General features: G+C 36.4%; 1 protein-coding gene across 1 annotated transcript in view; it reads right to left on the reverse strand.

The window, feature by feature from the left end:
• The window catches only part of APOB (apolipoprotein B), a 36,780-nt gene that overhangs the window by 3,876 nt on the left and 11,651 nt on the right, over positions 1-21,253 (reverse strand). Inside the window, exons 13-27 of the mRNA XM_074153297.1 lie at positions 20,434-20,645; positions 19,841-20,078; positions 19,114-19,290; positions 18,698-18,889; positions 17,816-17,983; positions 16,413-16,624; positions 15,686-15,868; positions 15,338-15,459; positions 14,533-14,743; positions 13,073-13,248; positions 12,750-12,937; positions 12,339-12,484; positions 9,658-10,034; positions 1,166-8,746; positions 276-390 (exon numbers count right to left, since the gene is read on the reverse strand). Coding sequence (XP_074009398.1) covers positions 276-390; positions 1,166-8,746; positions 9,658-10,034; positions 12,339-12,484; positions 12,750-12,937; positions 13,073-13,248; positions 14,533-14,743; positions 15,338-15,459; positions 15,686-15,868; positions 16,413-16,624; positions 17,816-17,983; positions 18,698-18,889; positions 19,114-19,290; positions 19,841-20,078; positions 20,434-20,645 — 10,298 coding nt within the window. The remainder of the gene's footprint in view (positions 1-275; positions 391-1,165; positions 8,747-9,657; positions 10,035-12,338; positions 12,485-12,749; positions 12,938-13,072; positions 13,249-14,532; positions 14,744-15,337; positions 15,460-15,685; positions 15,869-16,412; positions 16,625-17,815; positions 17,984-18,697; positions 18,890-19,113; positions 19,291-19,840; positions 20,079-20,433; positions 20,646-21,253) is intronic.

Raw genomic sequence — 21,253 nt, forward strand, 5'->3', positions numbered from 1 at the left:
TGATGGTCAGATCTAGAATTGCTCTGATTATGAAATACTGTGTTTATATCTAAGCAGTTTTCTGAAATGGGGCTGCTGAGAAAGCTATTCTAGAAATGCTGAGAGGGAAAGGCTTTCCAGCTAGCTTGAGAGGGGAAAAGGCATAGCTGATAATGACAGGGTAGCTACTTAGGTTCATATTAACAACAAAGCACTCCGGGGCATTAGATATCAAAGCTACAATACATCATTGGTGATTTTTTTTTATTGTAAATAATATTAGAACAAATTTTTACCTAATTCCAGAAATGGTAAGATCTTCCTTGTAGTTTGCGCTCATGTCACGATGTGAAAAGCTGCCAGTTGTCTTCATAACAAACATGCCTTCTTCATACTTGTAGTTTGAAACAACTGTGAAAAAAGATTTCAAATGTGTGTACAAAATACATGTCCAGTTGTATGTTAGACGGTCAATTTTGGGGTGTTTCAGTAATATGTAAAATTATGCATCAAGAAACTGAATGCCCATAATACCCCAAATAAAAGGAAATGAAAATATTTGTTCAACTAGAGTATTTTAAAATTCCATTTTTCTCTATATTTAGAACAGTATGGATATAACATTTTGTATTCATGCAGATCATAAATGGGGATTCTAATTTCTTGAGAGTTTAGAATTCTATTCTGATGCATGTTTTTAGTACTACTTTAAAGTATAGAACTCAATGCCATAAGGGACTCCAGAGTTTTCTGAGTTGAAATAATTTTTGAAATCAAATATGCTTAGTTCCTAAGGAAAAAGAAAGGTATTTCTTCATCTGAACTGAAACAGATAAAAAGTCAGGCTGTCTTCTCTCCTTTATATGTATTATCTTAAATAACAGGAGAATGTTATGTTGTTCACAATATAAAGTAAGAAACTGCTACACAGAAAAGAGATATTTTCCATTTTTTTCACAGTATGTCATTAGTTATACATATATCCAGTCATTAGCCTTCAGGGTGACTGTGACTGATAATAATTTATCAAAAAATGCTGCTGATGATAAAAGAGATATAATTTAATGTCAATGCTAAATAGACAGCAACACTCTCATATATAAAGTCCTGAAAAAATATAATTGTTAACAACCCAGTATACAGTATTTCCTCCAAAATTTTGGTATATAGAATTTCAGTATCTTACCATTCAAGTCATACTCCAGGAACTGTAATGTTGAGCTGCAGGTAGAGTCAACGGACTGTTCAAAAGAGTCCTTTTTGTTTGTTAAGTCTGTTCTCCAGGTGACATTGTACAAAGGGGAAGCAACTTTGAAAGATCCAGTCAAGGCACCAAATGATGGGATATAAATTCCAGCAGGCAAGGATATTTTGAGAGGGGGGATCTCAATTTTCTGTTCAGGAATTGTAATTGTAGGCAGGTCAAAATCAGCAATCTTGTTAGCTACCTCGTCCAGATCTACGTGGAAACTGCCAAGAGAAATACTCTTTGGAAGAGTGAATTGAGACACAGTTATTTGGTATTCAGGTATTGTCACCTCAAAATATGGTATTTTATATTCTTCTAATGTAATATAATTGGCTCCTACATCCACTTTGGGGAATCTTAGTTTTGGCAGTGTGGGTAAATTGACATCAAATGGCAGCGTGTTTAGGGTCTGTGGAATTTTTATGTTGCGTAAGTCAATGGTGTATGCTGGGACCTCGAGAGTGGTGAAAGGAACTCTGAACTCTGGAGTGCTGAGAACAGGGCTTGGAACCTTCAGGTGTAACTCAGGAATACTGAAAGTGAAGCCATCGGTCAGCTTATTCACAGGTATGGGGAAAAAGTAACCATCGTCACTCTTTGTATACACAAGGGATGCTGAACCATTTAAGTACTGTTTTCTGTCAGCGCTGGTAGTGACATCCAACTTCAAGATATCCCATAAGCTCTTCTCAGCAATGGGACACTTAATGTCTTTGAGGAAGTCCATGTATCCTTCCAAAGATCCAGAAATATCAAACTTTGCCTTTGATTTTTCATTTGATAACTGCATATCATGACTGAGAGATAATGACTGAATTTGACCTTCACCCTTCCAGCCAACTTTCTGGTTTGCAGTACTGATTTTCACAACAACAACTTGATTAACTGAGGCCGTGTCCAGGAAGAAATTTGGCTGAGTGGCTTGAATCTGAAGATCTGCTGATATACCCCAAGGAGCAAGCTCTAAGGTTGCTTTGCATCTCTGAGCCCCCGTTGTTGTGAAAAGAGGTGTATATCGTGCATAGTTTTTCCCATTGTGCTCCCAGACTGCGTAAACACGACGTGTAGATGCTTCTACTGCAAGTACTTCTTTCATTTCAGTGTTCCAGAGTCCATCTGCTTTGGAGTGAGCCTCAAGCTTGAGAGATGACCGAGCTCCATTAGCATTCAGATAGGTGTGTGCATCATGGTTTAGTCTTCCAGAAAATGCATTTCCAGTGTAAAATACTCCATCAATGTCCCCATTTGTAGAAGTTTCTACTGATATGTAAGATGTTAGGCTCTCTAAAGCAAGTTTATGAGCAATTCCTCCCTTAGCGCTGGTGCCATATTTAGGAGTATTAAAATCATACATTAATTTTAGCACTGAAGAAAGTGTGGGTTTGGACTTAGTATTTCCAGAAAGTTCTTGGCTGAAATTCATTTTTAAAATTGGTGTGTTGATTTCTGCATTTGTTGCCACTGAAGCTTCCAAGTTCCTCTTTGTGAGACTAATAGCACTGTCATGATTTCCTCCTACAAACTTGTTATTACTCAGGGACAATGCTGTGGCCAGCTTCAACCCCCTTTTTCTTGTCAAACTTGTTGAACCATCCAGCTTAAATTGCAGTGCATCAATGACAGAAGAGGATGAGACACTGAGTTGCCCAGCAATATCTGACTGATTGAACAGCCCAGCATTCGCAGTTAAAGTGATCACACTGGATTTAAATGAGAAGTCATAAGTAATGTTCCCCATGGCAGGAATTAAGATGTGGTTTGCTGGGCTGTTGATTCTGAATCTAGGAAGCTTTAGAGTGCGTAGATCTTGTGGGACATGAAGGACTGGAAGCTCCAGAGAAGGTAAGACTAGCGTGTAAGATGGTACTGAAAAGCCAATAAATGGGACTGTGAATCCTGTTGTGCTTATTTCTTTTGGGAGCATGTAACCAAAGGCTGGCATCTCAGCAGTAAAAGGAGAAACCTCAATATTCACAATTGGAATGGTGTATCCTGGAATCCTGAAGGTCCTTGGTAGTTTGTTCAGCGATGTCTGTATTTTGTATTTGTCAAATTTTGTTTTGGCTTCATTATATGATTTTGTGAGGAAATCTAAAGCGGTATTTCTTCCTCTCTCAAAATGCTTGTTGAAGAAAATGATGTATTTATTAAGTGCTTCATGCAATGTTGCTAACGGAAGTGGGATTACATGCATGTCTTTGTTTTTCTCATACTGAGCGTTCAAATTTAAATCAAAGGATTGTCTTGTTGTCTTCAATAAATCCTTCAGGCCTGCCTGTTCCCACAGCGAATAATCTTTTACCCAAGGAGTTTTGATTCTAGTGAAGGGAACCTGAAGCTGAGGAACGGTTAAAGGAATATTTAGGAAGTCCAGGTTGGCATCTCCATTCATTTGGACATGAGCTTCAATTCTGTCATCGTTGTTGCCAGCAGACATATTATGGGAATATCTGTACTGATTGAACCTGCCAGTAGCTTGCCAGCTGACCTGCTGAACAGAGGAACTGAGTGCAAAACCATAGTTATTCAGGAAGTCAATTTTGCCAGTCAGTTTCATTGGGAAGCTGATTTTCACATTTCCATCATTGTTTGTTAATAGACGAATTTCAAAAGGCTGTGCCAAGAAGGAAACCTCATTATTTACAGTTCCAGTAATCCGTCCATTGAGCCGAGCATTATGAGAGCCTGTTAATTCTACTTTCATTCCTCCAAGCTGTCCTGTGCCTTTTACATTCAGAACACTACGTCCCACACGCTGTGACTCAATTTCAGATTGAATTTGAAGTGTTGCATAATTTAGGAAACCACATTCATATCTCATAGCTTGGTTGACTTTCAGGTATTTATCATTTATTCTGTTGTTGGCAGAAAATGTAATAATGGGGCCCTCAACCCTGAAAGTGGCATGTGAATCATGAGTGCCTTCATCGGAGAAATTAGGAGAAGCCCATTTCCAGTTTCCTTTACCAGTGGAGGTAAATGATATGTGTCCTGCTTCTACCTCTGTTGTCATATTATTGACCAGATCAGCTTGACTGGAGAAATCAGCTTGTGGAATATTCAGTCTGTGGGAATATGACGTTCCACTCTGCATCCATATTTTTCTTTGCAGCTTGACCATTAAATTATTCTGTAGTCCTATTGAATTTTTTGTTGTATATAAGTTTGCTCTAGTTTCAGCTTCACCTTCTACTGAAGTTCCTAAAAATATCACTTCATTGGTGTGATCAACTTTAAGGAACCTGTGGTTGACCTTCACGGAATTTTTAAGATTCAGCTGCTTCATCTCAGGGGCCAAGAGACGTGAATCTGCAACAACACTAAAAACTAGGAAGTCTAATTTGGACGTTGTTTGAGCTGAAAGGGAGGTCACGAATTCTGGGCTGTTTGCAGATGATGTAGTATTATGAACCTCAGCTTGTGTAGACAGTGTAAAGAATGGAGAGGTGACTCTGAAAGCACCAGACAATTTGCCAAATGTAGGGACAGTCAAAGTATGTGGGATACGTGGAAGCTGGAACTCTGGTATCTTCATGTCAGGAAACTGGAACTCATTTAGATTTAGCTTGGGAACCAATAATTCTGGTATTTGAAACTGAGGCATTTGTATTTCTGGGAAAGAAAGGTCAGAAAAAGGCATATCTCTCATCTTCAGATCTTTAAAATACAAATCAATTGCTGGCAATTGAAATTCACCAGACATGAGTTTGTCTATTGTTCTCACAATCTGAAGTTTAATCTCATTCAAGTCAATTGTATAGGAAGGAACCTGAAAGGTATTTAGAACTGTAAATTCTGGGGTAGTAAATTTCATTGGGATTTTCATGTCCTTTAGTCTCTTAATGTTTATCTCATAGGAGGGGATATGCAGATCAGTCAGTGGAACAATGAAGTCTGGTGTTCGAAATGTTGCTTCCCGAAGACTTCGGAGACTAACCTCAAAGGCAGGTATAGTGACTACAACAGTTCTGATTTCAGGGACTTTAAATCCTGTTTCAACAAACTGGTTTAAATTTTCAGCCCAGTTTTTTAGATCATACTCTTCAGCCAAAGCAACGATTTTCTTAAAAGCTATGTTCCACTGGTCAGAAATGTACATGACAACAGAATTGTAGAATTGGCTTATTTTCTGAAGAAACCACTGGAATTCCTGGGAAATATCCATTTCAGAAATCCTCTCTCGCAGGTCTTCCAGATGTTCATTTACCTTGGCTTTCAGATTAGCAAATGTTGTTGAGTTCATGAGCTCCTTGAACCAGTTAATTATTGCAGCAAGCTTGGTGTCCCGTAGTTGTTCCATGTATTTTGAAATCACAGCTCTAAAATCTTTCATATACTGTTTCAGTGCTTCTGCTTTCTGTGGAAGTTCTAGATTTCTGAGTTCCTCATTTATTTTCTGGGTTACTTCTCGGATTTTGTTATTTGTGTCATCAACAAACTGGTTATAGTCAAAAGACTTCAGCTTTTTAATAAGCATGTCAAGGAACTTGTTGATTTCCTTTATCATCATTTCATAATCAAAGGTTTGCACTTTCTTGACAGCATCATCAATAAAAGCAACAACTTTATCAAAGCATGACTTCAGATCAATATTTTTCAGGTAGGTGGTCAGTTTCTGGACAGTTTCTTTTATTCTGTACTGGTTAAGCAGTTCTATCATTCTGTCCATTAAAAAATATACCTGCTTATCAATTTCATATTTTACAATCAGTTTGTGCACATGACCTCGGAAAGCACTGATCTTCTCAGATACTTCATACTCCTCCATCCAATTTAGAATAAAGTCTTTGATTTGTTCAAGAACTTGATTAATTTTTTCAATTGGTAATGAAAGCTTCAATTTTTCTAAAACTTCTTTAGTATCAAACATTTCAATCTGTTGTTTCAAATTTTCTGCAATGCGTCTGACATCAATATTCTGAATCTGAATCTTGAGTTGTTCTAAGTTTTCCTGTATTCTAGCTGTAATCCTGTACTCATCATCTACATTTTTAATCCAAGCCAAAGTGCTACTTCCAATTTTGGTAGGATAATACTGGTGAAAAAAAAATTGCAATTTTTGAATAGTGTCAACTACAGTCATTCTTATGTTATATTTGTTATCTAGAGCTGTCATTGTTTCAACGATTTGATCAAGAAGCTGTGCAATAAGCGCTTTAATGTCATACTGCTCATAATGATCTTTTATGTATTGCTCAATTTGCATCAGATAGACCTGCAGCTGAGATAGTATTTCTTGAAGATTGTCCATGGCTTTTTCCAGCATAATTTGCAGATCATCAGATGTTATTCTGTAGTCCTTTGTGAAAGCAACCAAATTATTTTTCATGCTGCTTACTCTGCCTTTCATATCTAATTTGTCCATGTAATCATTAATGTGCTGTGGGAGTTTATCCAAAGTTGCCTTGTATTTCCTCATATGTTGCTCTATGTTAATGTTCTTCAGGTAACTTTGTATGGCCTGCAGTGTGGATAGAATGGTGCCTCTGATTTTTTCAAAGTAAATTGGCAGATGTTCCAAGAATGGTAGGTTAATAACATGCATATCTTTATTTTTGTCATACTTCACAAAGCCAGAGATGCTGAATTCTTGAAGCTCTGACACACTGCCCCTGAGGCCCAACATATCAATTAAATTAACTTCTTCAGATGTGAATGGTAGAGTGACTGATGTATCCATTACAGAGAGATCTGCTAAAGCTCTTCCACTAAGTTCCACGCCAGACTTTTCTGCATCATTGTAAGCACTGAGATCTTGTGAATACACATTACTGTTTAGCTGACTTTTCAATTTCCAAGCACTTGACTGCTCTGATGGAGTAAAAAGCATATGAACTTTGTTATCAAGCAGGGTAGTGTATCTTCCTCTAGACTTCAGGCTATGACCGGTAGATCCTCTGTAATCATGGGAGAAAGTGAAAGCAAGAGGCTCTGCTTTAAACAGGAATTTGCTGTAGAGGTCTCCAGTGTGTTCACCCATAGCAATCAGCTTTCCGTTACCATTGGTGTGTATGTCAGCAGTGATAGAAAATGGGGCCATGGTGGAGCGCAGAGCATTGCTGAAACGGAGAGATTTGGAATCACAGTTTGTGTTCATAGTAAGCGAGGAAGCGAGTCCTGCCACATTCAGATTAACTCTGTGACTCACTGCTGCGCCTTGAACATTTGCGACCGTATCTGTTTTAAAGTTCGCAGCTAGCTCAGCGTAGGTGATGGTGTAGGTATGCCTTATTTCATCTGCTCCATAGGCTCCTCTGACATTGCCACCCAAGTTCAGCTTCAGAGGCTCGAGAAGCAGTTCTGCTTTGTTGGAAACCTCTGTTTTAGTGTATTTAATATTATTGCTCAGTTTAGCTGTGAGTGAGGTAGGCTGCAGTTGCAGGTCAAAAACATGCTTGTGGAACTTGTCAAAGCTGAAGCTGTTGTCTAACTTTGAAGCAAATGTTAAGGATAAGCCAGGAATATTCAAGTCATTCGTATACTCCAACTTAATCTCTTTGAACGATCCTTGCAAATTATTTGAAAACTTGAGTCCTTCTCTGTTAACTCTGAAGTTTAAAACATGTTTGTTGTCCATGCCCAGAAGGGTGCTCTGATACTCACTTCCCAGCGTTATTTCCGTTAGGCTCACTCTTCCACCCAGGTTGAATTTTGCATTGTTTTTACCATAGCGCCCAGAAGAAGAGAGTGACATGGAGCCTCCAGCAGTATCAAGTTTGGCGTTCATTTCGCTCTGCATTGTCAGCGGACTAAACTGCACATTTGTGGTTGCGCTGCTGGCAAGACCGTACTGATTTACATTGAGGGATGACTTATGTGCAGCTCGATTCTTTTGATCAGTCATAGAGATATCAGTGTTGAAAACAAGATCCTGGGAATTGAGAGAACCTGCAAACAAGGCATAATACTGGGTTTGCTTGTAAGTGGCTTGGTACTCAGATCGAAGTGCTGCCATCTTCTTTGACAAAATTAATTCAAGCTTATTGACACCTGCAGTATGTCGATACCTCCCATTTGTTTCAGATGTAATTTTCATCTGGCTGTTTTCAAACTTCAGTGAAGCTGTGTTCTTTAACAGTCCGCTTTGTACATCAGAAACTGAAGTAACAGAAAATAAATCATCGCTGTATCTGCCGGATATCTGATTGGTAGCCTGAAGGTAAGAAGAATCCAACTTCAGACTTGATTTTCCTTCTAAAACCCGTCTCTTTTCATTGTATGAGCTTGACAGAGTGTAAATGCTTCTTGCAAAGACAGAAGCCACTTCCAGCTGCCCTTCCATCTTGACATTATTGATATTCACGTTATTCGTCTTTTCAGAAACAATATCACCGGAAAATGAAAGCTGAGGACCCAGAGTACTGGATGCTGTAAGTGATATGGTGTAGTTTGTAACTGGGCTAGGTTCATAACTCTTTGTCCTGGCCAGCTTAAAAGCTGATGTTAACAGTCTGTGCTTCAGGTGATTTTCATATGCGCAGGTGAATCCATTTCTATTATATGATGCTTCTCCAGAACCTGAAATAAGAAAAAGACGACAAAAGGTAACGGTGTAATTTATACGTTTTTGTCTTTAAGACTTTGTCTAATGCCACTAAGCTTTTATGTTACTGCTTGAATTGCAATTACTGTGATACCATTTTGCTTTAAAGGCCAAAATGTTTTGGTAAATCCTGACTATTTCTGTAAAAATTGTTATTATTTTGATATTTGGGGCTAAAGTTTTGAAGTATGAATAAATTAAATCTCTACAGTAGTTTACTAAATATAATTATGTGAAACGACACAAAGATATGGGTTATTCTTGAAAGCCCATCTTCTAACATTCCTGGTTTTTAATGTTTTCTTTACCATGCTTCATTTATGGTGCAGAGTTTAGAAAAGACTGAAGTTAGCTTGTCCTTTTGCAATTTGAGAACCCAAACTGCTATTTTAGAGGAACTGACTTAAAAATAGTAGTCTTAAGACCTATCCAGTCTGAATCCGGGATATAATCCTGCTATATAGTTATGGCAGTATATAGACATACATAAATGATTAAAAACCACAAACCATCTACATAAATATATAAAAATAGGACATACCTACACATACACTTACACACCTGATTTTGAAAACACTTGACTTGTCAGATATACAAAAGTTTGTAGAATCATGCCTTCAGGTTTGAAGGACTTTTTCTTCAGTAGGGAATATCTAGGAAAATGTGGACCTTAAAAGTCTTTATTGAATTAAACTGACTTCACTGTTAATGCCTGAATAAACAGACTCACATAATATCTTTAAAAACAAAGAGAAAGTGATGTGAGATTATACGACACCTTTCTTTAAATAAGCAACAGGAAAATGAATGCACTGTACCTGATACATGGAAAATAAAGTCATTAAAGTAGTTTTGCTAACACTGCAGTATTAGCACACATTCTTACCTTTCACACTGTAGGAAAATAGCTCAAAAACTGAATCCGCGCTCGTGCTATAAGTAGTCTTTATGCCGGACGCTTTCTCCGTGGTGCTATTAGCCAAAGAGTATGCTGCTGTCCAGTTGTAATAGTTGCTGTACAAATTAGCAGAGACCTCTAAAGCACCAAGTAAAGGCACACGAAGTGGATAGGTTTCTGGAATAGTAAATGTTGGGATTCTGTATTCCCGAGATGGCACACTTATTCCCACGGACTCCATTACCAGAGGAGGTGTTTTAACAGTCTGTGGCACCCTTATGTCACGGGATGATCTTCCACCAAATGGTAACGGGACATTAATTAGAAAATTGTCCTTATTTAAGTTGTATCTGATCCGGCCTTCACTAGAAAATAAAAGTGACTCTATTAGAAACTGTAAGCCCATGAAGAACATACAGCATTTTCCATGTTTCCTACTATTCCCATGATACTGAGCTTATTCACATGCTTATATCAATGTCCTGTCCTTCTGTTTAGAGAGAAATGTAATGATCATCTATTATTATCAGCATTTTTTAAGCTCTCATCTATCAGAATTTACTGAAAGCATTTTCAATATCAGTGAATTCTGCCAATGTTTTTCCCCCTTACTTCATAGTCAAGGAGACTCATAGGTCAAGTAGTCCAGAAACACATTCTTTCTGTAAGACCTTGCATTAGGATTCAAAGGTTCCTGATTCTTTGTTCAGAGCTTAACTAACATCAGCTCCCAGGTGGAGAGTGTCATTCAAGGGGCATTAAATACACTACTTTTATGAATCTTGTGTTTGATTTTCTACTCTGAGAATCCAAATCTCCTTTATGAACATTAATGAAAAGATGTATTGGCATGAAAATGATCCTCAAAATGAAGGAATTTGAATGAAAATAGCTGACGTAGGAAAAAAGTCCTCCAAAAAACCTGCCGCACTTGTGCAATGTGGCATGCTGAGTACCAGAAAAAGGTGATTATATTCTTCTTTAAAAAAGCAATGTATTCTTATAGAAATGCATGAAAAGTCTTGCTAGTATTGGAAGTTTTAAGAACCTAAATTATAAAGAATTTCTCTTTCTGATGATAAGCATTTCTAAGTTTCATCCAAATATTCAGCATTTATTTTATTCTCAATAAAAACAAATAAAAATCTAACCATTTGACCAGGAGCTAGGACTGGAAAAAATGGATCGTCAGCTGAAAAGCTTGTGGGCAAAAAGAGTAATTATGAAAAGGCAAAACAGGAGGAAAATTGGCCTTAATTTGTGCATGAACAATAAGCTGGCAAAGATGTTCTTATTGTTTGCCTAACTGGTCTTTTATATTACAAAATCTTCTTTTTTACACTTAGAGCTACATCCTAAGACGAAAACTAAGGAAACATTTTTGAAGTGCGTTCCTTTACATCAGTTGGTTAAAAAAGCAACATCACAGAGCAGTAGAAATTCCTATTATTATTATTATTATGTGCACTGCTGATAAGAATATAGGAGAAAAAACAGCTTTTCCTTGCTTATACTTAGCTTAGGAACACAATGGATGCAGTAGAGATGTGTGTCATTAACATACAATTTCATGTTACCACAGTGAAAGATAGTACATGGAAAAACAGTGCTAAGAGAGATAAAATGCAGGACTCTTCTCCATCTGCTTTTGTAATCCAATCTTACACTAGCTTCTGTTGTCCTTTGCATTCATTTCAGCCATCAATATTTCCCTAGCTCATGGGAAAATTATACAGATATGTTTCTCTTCGTTACAGGGGTAGCTATGGGTGTATTCTGAAGATACTACCAAGCAACACTGTTCCTTGAATCCTTATGCATAGGCAGAGCAGCAATGTGATGTGAACACTAACTCGCAAGAACAATATGTGCTAGGAACTGTAATGAGAGCAAATCCTGGCAGGTGAATGAGCATTTTAAAAATCTAGATCCACTCTGGCTGACTTACAGTCTAATTTCCTAGAACCAGAAAAATATACTATTTATCTGCCTTCCAGTCTCTCTTTTTGTTTGTCAGACCCTAAGTTTTAGAAATTTTTAACATATTGGATGATTTCTATCAAATTTGACGGAAGGGTAAAAGCCTGAAGGGTAATTACATTCGTGCAAGTTCTGTGAAACTATTAGGTGGAGGAGATGGGCCCAAAGTAGTGTAAGCATCCAGTCCGTATATGTACAACCATGGCTTGTGTTGCCTATGAGCAAGTGACAAGGTCAACCAGTATGTGTAGGGGAATGGGAAGAACTGTCCAGTAGAACTGCACAGGAAAAAGTAGAGATATTAGGGTTACAGCCAAAGACAAAAGGTCTGCAGGGATGCAGGACGCAGACCTATGGGAAACTTGGCTTCATTAGTTCTATGGCTTAAAGATTATTCAACACTGTATTTTTGTTCAGTTCTCATTACTATATAACACAATACTTCAGAATATATTCATATACTGCAGGAGTAACTGCTGAGTCAAATCTGTATTGAAGATATGCACCATTTCCTCCATATAATTTCACCTCTCTGGTCTTAAAATTCTTTGATATGATTCCAATTTTATGCTAATGTTTACAGCAATTCCACGCTGTTTGATAAAACAAAGTAAAATAAAATAACACAAAAACATGAACAAATATCTATTTTCAGTTTCATGTGTGACTATTCTAATTTCTCTCCCTACCTTTTCAGGAAAAGTTCTTCAGGAATGGTGATAACAGGCAGGTTAATTTTCTGAATGCTCAGTTCCTGCAGCCCACTTAGTTTGTCTTGCAGAGTCTGGGCATAGGGGACATCTTTTGACGCCTTTTGCAGCCAGGTGTTGGTTGCCTGCAAAGAGGAGACAAGTTTTTCAAAGTAAACTTACTGGGAAGTCCTAACACTTGTTATTATCTGAAAGCCATTGTAACTATCCATGTACTGAGCCCTAGGCATCTGATAAAGTGACTTGCTTGATCAAAGTTGGAAATATACATCTTATTTAATCTGATGAGTGCTTTTACAAGTAGTTCCCATTTTGGCTTCCATGGGGGAGGCGAGAATTCACCAGGGCTACGTGATCAAGCTGTAATATCTACTGGAAGTTGAAACATACCACAATAAATTGTGACACGATATGTCGCAGTGTCATATCCGTATGAGCCACTTTCCGATCCAGCAGTTCATTGGCATGCTTCTCAAAAGTCTTTGGGTAGTCTGAAAAGTCGACTGGGAAGCCAGAAGACATTTTTTTCACAGCAGCACTGGCGCCTGAATTCCACTCTAGCTCAACTTTTTCAGAATCTGAAAATCATGAGTTGAAAAGAAAAGGGTAAAATTAGCAATATTCTTATTCTATTTAGGGGTATACTGTAAACTAATGTTAACAAGATGCTTAAATTTATAGGTTGCACACGTGGATCATGTTTTTTTCCCTACCATATCTGAAAAGAACTCTTTCTGAAACTGAGTTTCCGTGAGTTGTTGCAGCTGAGCTCATCTGAATATATCCTTTGGTTGGTGAATAATTAACCAATGCTTCAGTTCTAAGTTCAGTTTGCAGGCGAGGAATAGAAATTGTGCCTCTTAACATTGCCTCTTCCATTCCAGCATATCTGTGAAAGCAAAAAGTAAATGTGAATATAAAACATTCCACTAATTTTTCACTTGCATTTCACGAACAATTTCAGCATCTAAATCAATAGTAAAGGTATAATAGATGTTATAAAAAAATAGATTGAATCAAACTTGTAAACTCTGTTCCACTTCAATGAATGTTTTCAGCTTCTGCTAGTTTCTTTGGGAGACCTACAGTAAATGTGCAGATACACACAACAGTACTGTGCAGATACACAGAATAATAAGTCCGTATTAATTCCATAATAATATTGAAATAGATAGAAATATGTTCCTCTCTTGGTAAAGTTGTACCTGAACCAAATTCTGAACTCCTTACTCAAACTGAATTCACTACTAAAGGATACAGACTGTGGCTGTGAATCACATAGAAACAAAACACTTGACAAAATATATTATGCCACTGGGCTTCATTTTCCTTTATTCACATTTATTTTATATCTCTGTAACTTTGTTGACTTGAGCAAACTTCTAATATTATGTTAGTGCAAATGAAAGGGAATTGAGGTCCCTGACATCTGTCCAAAGCTCCCACTGATATCAGAGGCAATTCTGCATGAACAGCAAAGACAAAGACTCCCTGGGGCACCATCAAGATCACAGAATTCCATGGAAGATTGAGGTTTATTAAAGAATGTGATCAGCTCATTTCACTATGGGCTTGTGAGGCAGACAATTTTAGAAACCCTGGCAGGCTGAACATTTTTGTTAGCTCCCCTGTAGATGTTCCCGGAAATATTCTCATCGTGAAGCGTGGGAATTTTTACAGGAAGCTCTCAGTTATTTTTGGTTTTGTTGCTTATTGAGTGCCATTAGATTTCTTCATGGGGAGATGTAATAACTTTTTTTAGAGCCGAACATAACCAGTAAATGATAATACCTCTCTGAACAAACCTTGCCTTGTTTATATCCTTGGATTATCACACCTGCAATAACACTAGTACAATGTCATTCTTGTAGTCATGTGTGTGCAAACATGGAAGAATTAGCTCAAGGAAGTTGTAATACAAATTATATATACACATATAGTAGGAAAAATCAGTTGGTGTATTGAATGTATTTATTTGATGTATACGTGCTGGATCACAAATGAAATATTCAAGGGTTTTTAGAAGGGTTTGAATGACAAGTTTTTACGTCTCTCTATATAAGCAATTGCTCCACAATGGGATAAAATTTCCCAAAATGTTCTACCTTCAATAAAACATTCAGCTATCTTATTCAAAGGTATCTGTAAAAGCTTAAGTGTTTTTCTGAGTTACCTTATCTGGCCAGTAAGAGTAACTTCAGAAACCTTCTTGTTGTTAAAGTCTAAGACAAAAGTATATGCTTTCTTCCCAGAAATGGATTCATCAGTAATTCTGAAGTTTGTACCAAAGTCAACATCGATATCTGGAATGTGGACATCACTGGTCAAAATCTTTCTGTCTCTGTTGTACCTGAAGGTCAGTGTGGCCTCATGTTGCTTTACACCTGGAAAATGTAATGTATTTTGATTATTCGCAAGTATAGAATCTGTTTGGACTTTTCTTAAGAGGAAAATAAACCTGAAGATCTAACGCCACCTTTGATGAGTCTAAATCAAAAACTGGGTCATCTTTTTTTCTCCTCATCTTCTAAACCAACCATGGGCTGATCCATTAATCCCATCACTACTTTTGTTATGTAAACTTGCCATCCCACAGATTCTCCCTTTGAAAAAATTGCTGTTTATGTAGCAATAATTTCTCAATTTCTATGCTTTACTTCCTTATTTCATCAGAAATGGTATTTCTCTTTTGCTTATATAAAACCCATTAAATTCTCTCCTTCCTTGCTTCCATTCACCAACATCACACTTTTATTTAAACCATGGATAAATAATTTTTGGATAAAATAATCAGCCTCTCATAATGAAAATCTTGCACTGTGATTGCATATATGAAATTAAATGCAAGTTAAAGTGTGAAAATAGTATTCTATTCTATACTATAAAGAATTCTATTATGATTTATTCTTACAAATCTTTTTCCCATTAAATGACAGCTCAAAATTGAGATAAACAATATTTCTTTTTCAGATTCTTACCTTCTGCCTGGATAGCAAACTTTAAGGTGTCTATCAGGTCATTTCCCTCTCTTTTCAGGTCATAGTTTGCACTTGCAGAGTACTCCTTCACATCACCTGTGGACTCTATTTCAACTTCAAATCTAAAGAAAGAGTAAGAAAATGTTTGTAAATAACTATTTTGTCCATGACCACAAATAGAAGAAATCATACAGTTCTCAATAGCTCTCTTTTTGAGCTGCTCCTGCTAATTTGTTTTTAAAGATTTTTAAAGGTAAGCTTTATGTGAGAGGGTAGCGTAGATACTAAGCCCTAAGAGGGAAGGCTAGTTAACACAAAATAAACATAGTTAAAGCTAGTAGGACTTACTTGGATTCTCCAGTCAGGGGATAATATGGAGCTGCCTCTGTGGCACTGGCATTAGAGTACAATAATTTGCTGCAGAGATTTAGACCAGCAAAGAAAGGCTTGCAGGAAGTCCAGGTTTCTCGGTTCTCAATCAGAGGTGGAATCTCTTCAGTTTTGGCTGGAGACACCAGATGTAGCGTATTGCTGGAACAGAAAAGCGAGCCATTTATTCCCAGGACAGGTGTTCAGACATTTTTCAGAAAAGTTTACTTTCTGAATAAAAATCACTTATTAAGGTAGGGCCTTAATGAAATAATATTTGGTGGTTAAATGATCAAGTGGTTTATTATTATAACTATTATTACTGATAATTATAATTCTGTCTACTGAGCCATTTACCCTCTCCAAAATTAATGTAAGTAGTTCATGTAAATTAAATCTAAAAATACACATTGCCATTATAATACTTTTATGTGAAAGAAAACAAAATAATGAAATGTTAAGAGTCTTGTTGAAAATTTCAGAAAATAGTGACAAATTAGAGAATCTGTAAGCCTTGACTCCCAGTTGCCACTTATCTGGGCTATTTGTTTATCTTACAAAAGAAGTTATCCCAGTTTTACAATGTTTGGGATTTTTCTGAACTGAAAATTTTTCCATGGCTGCCCTAGCCTCTCAATTCCATCACAATAAAAAACAAGAAAAGGAAAGAAAGTAGCATTGAAAGTTTTCATTCAGTTTTCATTACCTGATACTGAGGAGCTTTGTTGGAGTCTTCGGAGCAGGGATGCTGAATTTCAGCTGTCCAGCTTTCACACTAACATGTGCTTCAATTCCAGACTCATGGAATATATTGGAATTCATCTCCACGCCACTTCTAGCAAATTCAGGCATGTTTATTCCCAGGTGTGTTACAAACTCTATCGCTACTGAAGGTTTGGCAATGAGTTCTGCTTGCATCTATTTAATAAAAACAAAATGTTGTATTTATTTGTCCAATACACTTCTTCCTGGTTTTATAAAACAAATGTAATATTCTTGATAATCTAGAAGTAGGTTTTATATAACTGGTTTTGCTATTCAAAAAATTTGATTCCCAAGTCACAGAAACAGAGGGACCACATAAGTGGTAACTGTAATGTAACAAATACAGCAAGATGATAACACCAAGGAACCTTACCTACTTTCATGTAAAAATACTCATGCTTCAGAAAGATTTTGTACATGAAGCTACTTGCATATATTTTTAAATCTGAAGACAAGAGCCAGTTTTCCATTGTAAAAAAATAAAATAGCAATTTTCAAAAACAATGAGTAAACTATTTGACAAAAAAGAAATGAATCCAAGACTTGAATTTCTCTAAACAGAAAACAGCTTATTTTCAAGCTTTTGGTTTGGCCATTACAGTAGGGAGAGAATACAAAATTCTGGAAAAGATTCCAAAGGTAACTAAAAGGCAACCAGTACTAAATTTGAGGACTTTTTTTATTTTTACTTATATAGGGCATATGGTGGAAAATTAAAAGTTTAGATGATCTGAAACTATTGAGAAATTTATATACAATATTGACTAAATTGGAGAAAAATAGTTATTAAAACTGGAAAAAAAAAAGGAAATATTTAATTTGATTTTTTTTTAATTTTAACCGGATAATTAATTTTGTGTTATGTGTTCTTTAATTGTTACAATTTTCAAATGTTTCCTTTCAGATCAATAAATGTTTCATTTAACTCAATTGTCAATATTTCTTTTAATTGAAAATAAACATTTTCACTTTTAATTGGCAACATAAAAATTTTTTATTAACTGTTTCATTTGAACAGGAAATTCACACGCTGTAGCTTTTGCACTATTCTCATTTGAGAGCAGGAAGAGAGAAATAAAGAGATATTTAAAGGATTATTTTTGAAAGTTATTCAAACACTTTTAATTCATAAATTTTATTATGTCTCATACTTAATTTGTATTACTTCTTACTTTAATGTAAATGTGATCCACAAATTAACTGGAGACCTCCAGTAAGTTGTTTTTTTCATTTCAAGAGTATTTTGTAGTCTTTAAAATTCTTCTGGTGTTACATTTTTATCTCTAAATGAGATTGTAGAGTAATAGCAGTAGACAAAATAAAGAAAGCTGTTTTGATGCTTACGCTTTTTTGATGCAGCTTCACAGCGACTTTGGCCCCGGGTGTTGCTATTCCAGACAAGGCAAACTTCAGTTGCAAACCTGCTCCAGTTGGAAGCTCAAACTCATTGTCCATGAACATGTAGTGGACAAATAAATCCCTGTCAACACCTTTTGAAATGGCTTGTGCAATCTGTGAATCAAACAAGGAAATGAACACTAATAAATCTACACTTTGGAATACATACATTTCGTACTTTAAAAATTGATCATGGAATGATTGTAACTGTATAATCAAAAAATTAAATCTATACAGAGTACAGAAACTAATTTCTACAGATTCCTTGCTTCAAAAAATGTATTAAAGACTGTTTATCAAAATCTCAGTGTAAAACAAATACTAGATTTTATCACCTGCCTTGATACACACAGATCGTCTACCTTGACACACACATACGAAGGTAAATTGGTTTATATAACATGGAACAGAAGGATTTTACCAAATATTCCTAAACTGTACTACATCTTCCTTTCTTTTAAACATGATGAATTATTGCTTAACATACATTTTAATAATTAGAAATTTAGGAGTACAACATAACGGGCAACACCAAGATTTTGGGCATAGTTCCAGTAAATATCTCAATCGTACAATAAGATCTGAGCTTTTCCTTTTTCTTTCCCCTCACCCATCTTCCAGGAGGACCCTGCTTGGCTATACAGTAGTCTTCATTAGTTTTGCATAGTCCTTCAGAATAATCTGGATATTTTATTTTAAATAATTTTATTTTCATGCTGTTATCAAATATCCATTCTTTACATCATCGAAAAAAACAACACAAATCTTAAAAAAATCTTTTTGAAAAAACATAAATTAATAATACATATTGTTGCATCAGAAACATACCATTTCAGGAACAGTCTGAAGAGTTTTAATGCTCTTTAAAATCATGCTTCCTAGCAACTTGAAATCGTTGAGTTTCATGTACCCAAGTTCTTCTCCCAGGATTCTCAGATATGCTCTTCCTTCAGGAGCTTCCTTCTTGCTCAATTCTTTTATCAATTTTTCAAGGTTAAGCATTACTCCTTTCATGAGATCCTGAAAATTCAGTCAGGAAGTAGTAAAACAGATTTATGAGAAATCTGTTAAGGTTGAGAAATCTAAGAAAATTTCTCTGAGAAATCTAAACCAGTAATAGCATTAGGGATTTCTGTTTTAGCTTAGGAGAGGAGAAGGCTTATATACAATAAAGAGGGAGGTGCTGTAATTATTGTGTAAAGATAGGAATCCTGTGCTGTGCAGAGAATGTTTTTATGCTGTACCTGATCCTGCTTGTCATCCGGAGAGTAACCAAAGTAGTCAAAAAGCGCCTTGGAAACCTGCTCTGGCACTCTGCCGTCAATCCAGTACAAGGCCTTGCTTGCGGTATCCGGGAAAAAACCCTTCTCTCCAAACAAAGCTTCCAGTGTTGGTTCAAACCCCTTTCCATCCAAGCCAAGCTGAAATGAACAGGACAATGCAATAACTGAGACAGTTTCCCCAATTCTTTGGAGCTTTGCAACAGACAGACTTCCCAGGGAACAAACAATACATTTAAAGTTTATCCTACAAGTCTATGATTCTTAAGGGAAGACACAGAATAATACTAGGTCTTACGATTGGTTTTATCTCTGTGGTGAGGTCCAACAAAAAACCTACACATCAGCCATATCTCACTTAAAATCTACTATGACTACTTCAGTGTGCCACTAATGATTCATTAGCATGAAGTCAATTTGTTACAGATGGGTTCATTTTACCCTAGCTGAGGCCTTTAATAACTCCAACAGTGTTGTCCATCCAGTCAGTGGCAAGTGACATCACGTAACGGATGGCTTGCTCTAAAGCCCATTGAGATCAAATGAAAGTCCCCTTGTAAGCATAGTGATCTTTAGATTTCTCCCAAAGCTTGTAAAAACAATACATTATTCAGAGAAAGTTGTTATAAGCAAACAGAAAGGAGAGAGAAAACAGCTGAATACTAGCAAAAGTTTTTGATAATTTTTGTACCTCAAAGATATCGCTTGGGCCAAATCCATACACATTCAGGGTGGTTTTTAGCATAGTCTCTTTAGGAACATAGCTGCTTGGATCAAATACCACATTTCCCTCTACTTTGGCAGAGATGGGATCAACTCCAGGTACAGAAACTCTTTTGGAGACCTGATAATTTTGTGAGAATTTTCTGAAATCTTTGGCTGTTGGAACCTGGTTTCCTTTCAGAGCTTCTTCAACTCGGCTTTTTAGACTAGGAAAGAGGATAGCAATACAAACGGGATTAGTATGAATTCCAAAAACACATTTAGTCTCAGTTGAGGGATTTTTGGTGTCACTTCCAGACATTCATACAACTGAAGTGATTGTAAATGGCTAGCTCTCTGCACATATTAGCAGTAAAAATAAGACTTATGGGCAAGACTGTAAGCTGGCTCTGCTCTGACAAAGCCACAGATTTACTCAGCTGATGCGCTTGCTCAAACAAAGAAAACAAATATGCTGTCAAAAAATCAAGCAGAAAATGCAGTGCTAAATAGCTACCACTGAAATTATCGTCAGAACTTTGTTCTTACTAGGAGACCAGTATATAACTAAATTCTACTTACTCTTCAATGCCTACTTCTTCAGAGTCTAGGATGTTGGCAATGTGTGAGGCAATAAAGCTTTTCACTTGCTCGTTCTTCTCCTTTGTGAGGACTCTCAAAATCTTTGCGAGATCACTTGGGGAAGGATTTTTCATCAGTATGAGATATGCCGCTAGACGTTTGTCTGTAGGTGCATCTCCTTCTTGGAAAGCTTTCAGAAGTGCTGAACGATCCTATATAATTAGAGAAAGGTTTGCGCTGATGAGCTGGTGAGTAGATGATACTGTTAAACTCTTTTGGTAATATACAGCGTGAAATAATTTCCAGTATGTCATTTTTTTCAGGACTATGGAACTATTTCTATACCTTATTTCTATAACTGACCAAAAATGTTTCATTGAAGATATTTTCATAAAGCTTCTTTTCATAGAAAATATCATAGAAATTATGGAATGATGGTTTTATTAAAATGGATTTCCTGTATCTGACAGGTTACTTTTTTGTTTACTGAGTTTTAATTGTTGGGAATCAGAAGTGTCCGGGTTTGCAGACAAATTCTCAAATTTTGGGAAAAAGATCATTCAGTTTAAGAAAAGAAGGTGATAAAAATCTGCTGCTGCAGAAAAATTAAACATTGTTTGAAAATAAATAATAATTAAAAAATTAAATGCTTTAAATTAAACTGAATCTGAGGAGCTCCACGTTTTTCCAGGCTCCCAGACTCGTTAAGCATTGTCTGGAAACAAAAGCATGTTTCTTAGATTAGAAACTTAGAGATATTGAAACTGTTTCACTGTACTAATCTGAAGTGCTCTGTATAATGACACCCATTCTGTAGGCG

The sequence above is a fragment of the Numenius arquata genome, chromosome 9, assembly GCF_964106895.1.
Source record: "Numenius arquata chromosome 9, bNumArq3.hap1.1, whole genome shotgun sequence".
Taxonomy (NCBI): domain Eukaryota; kingdom Metazoa; phylum Chordata; class Aves; order Charadriiformes; family Scolopacidae; genus Numenius; species Numenius arquata.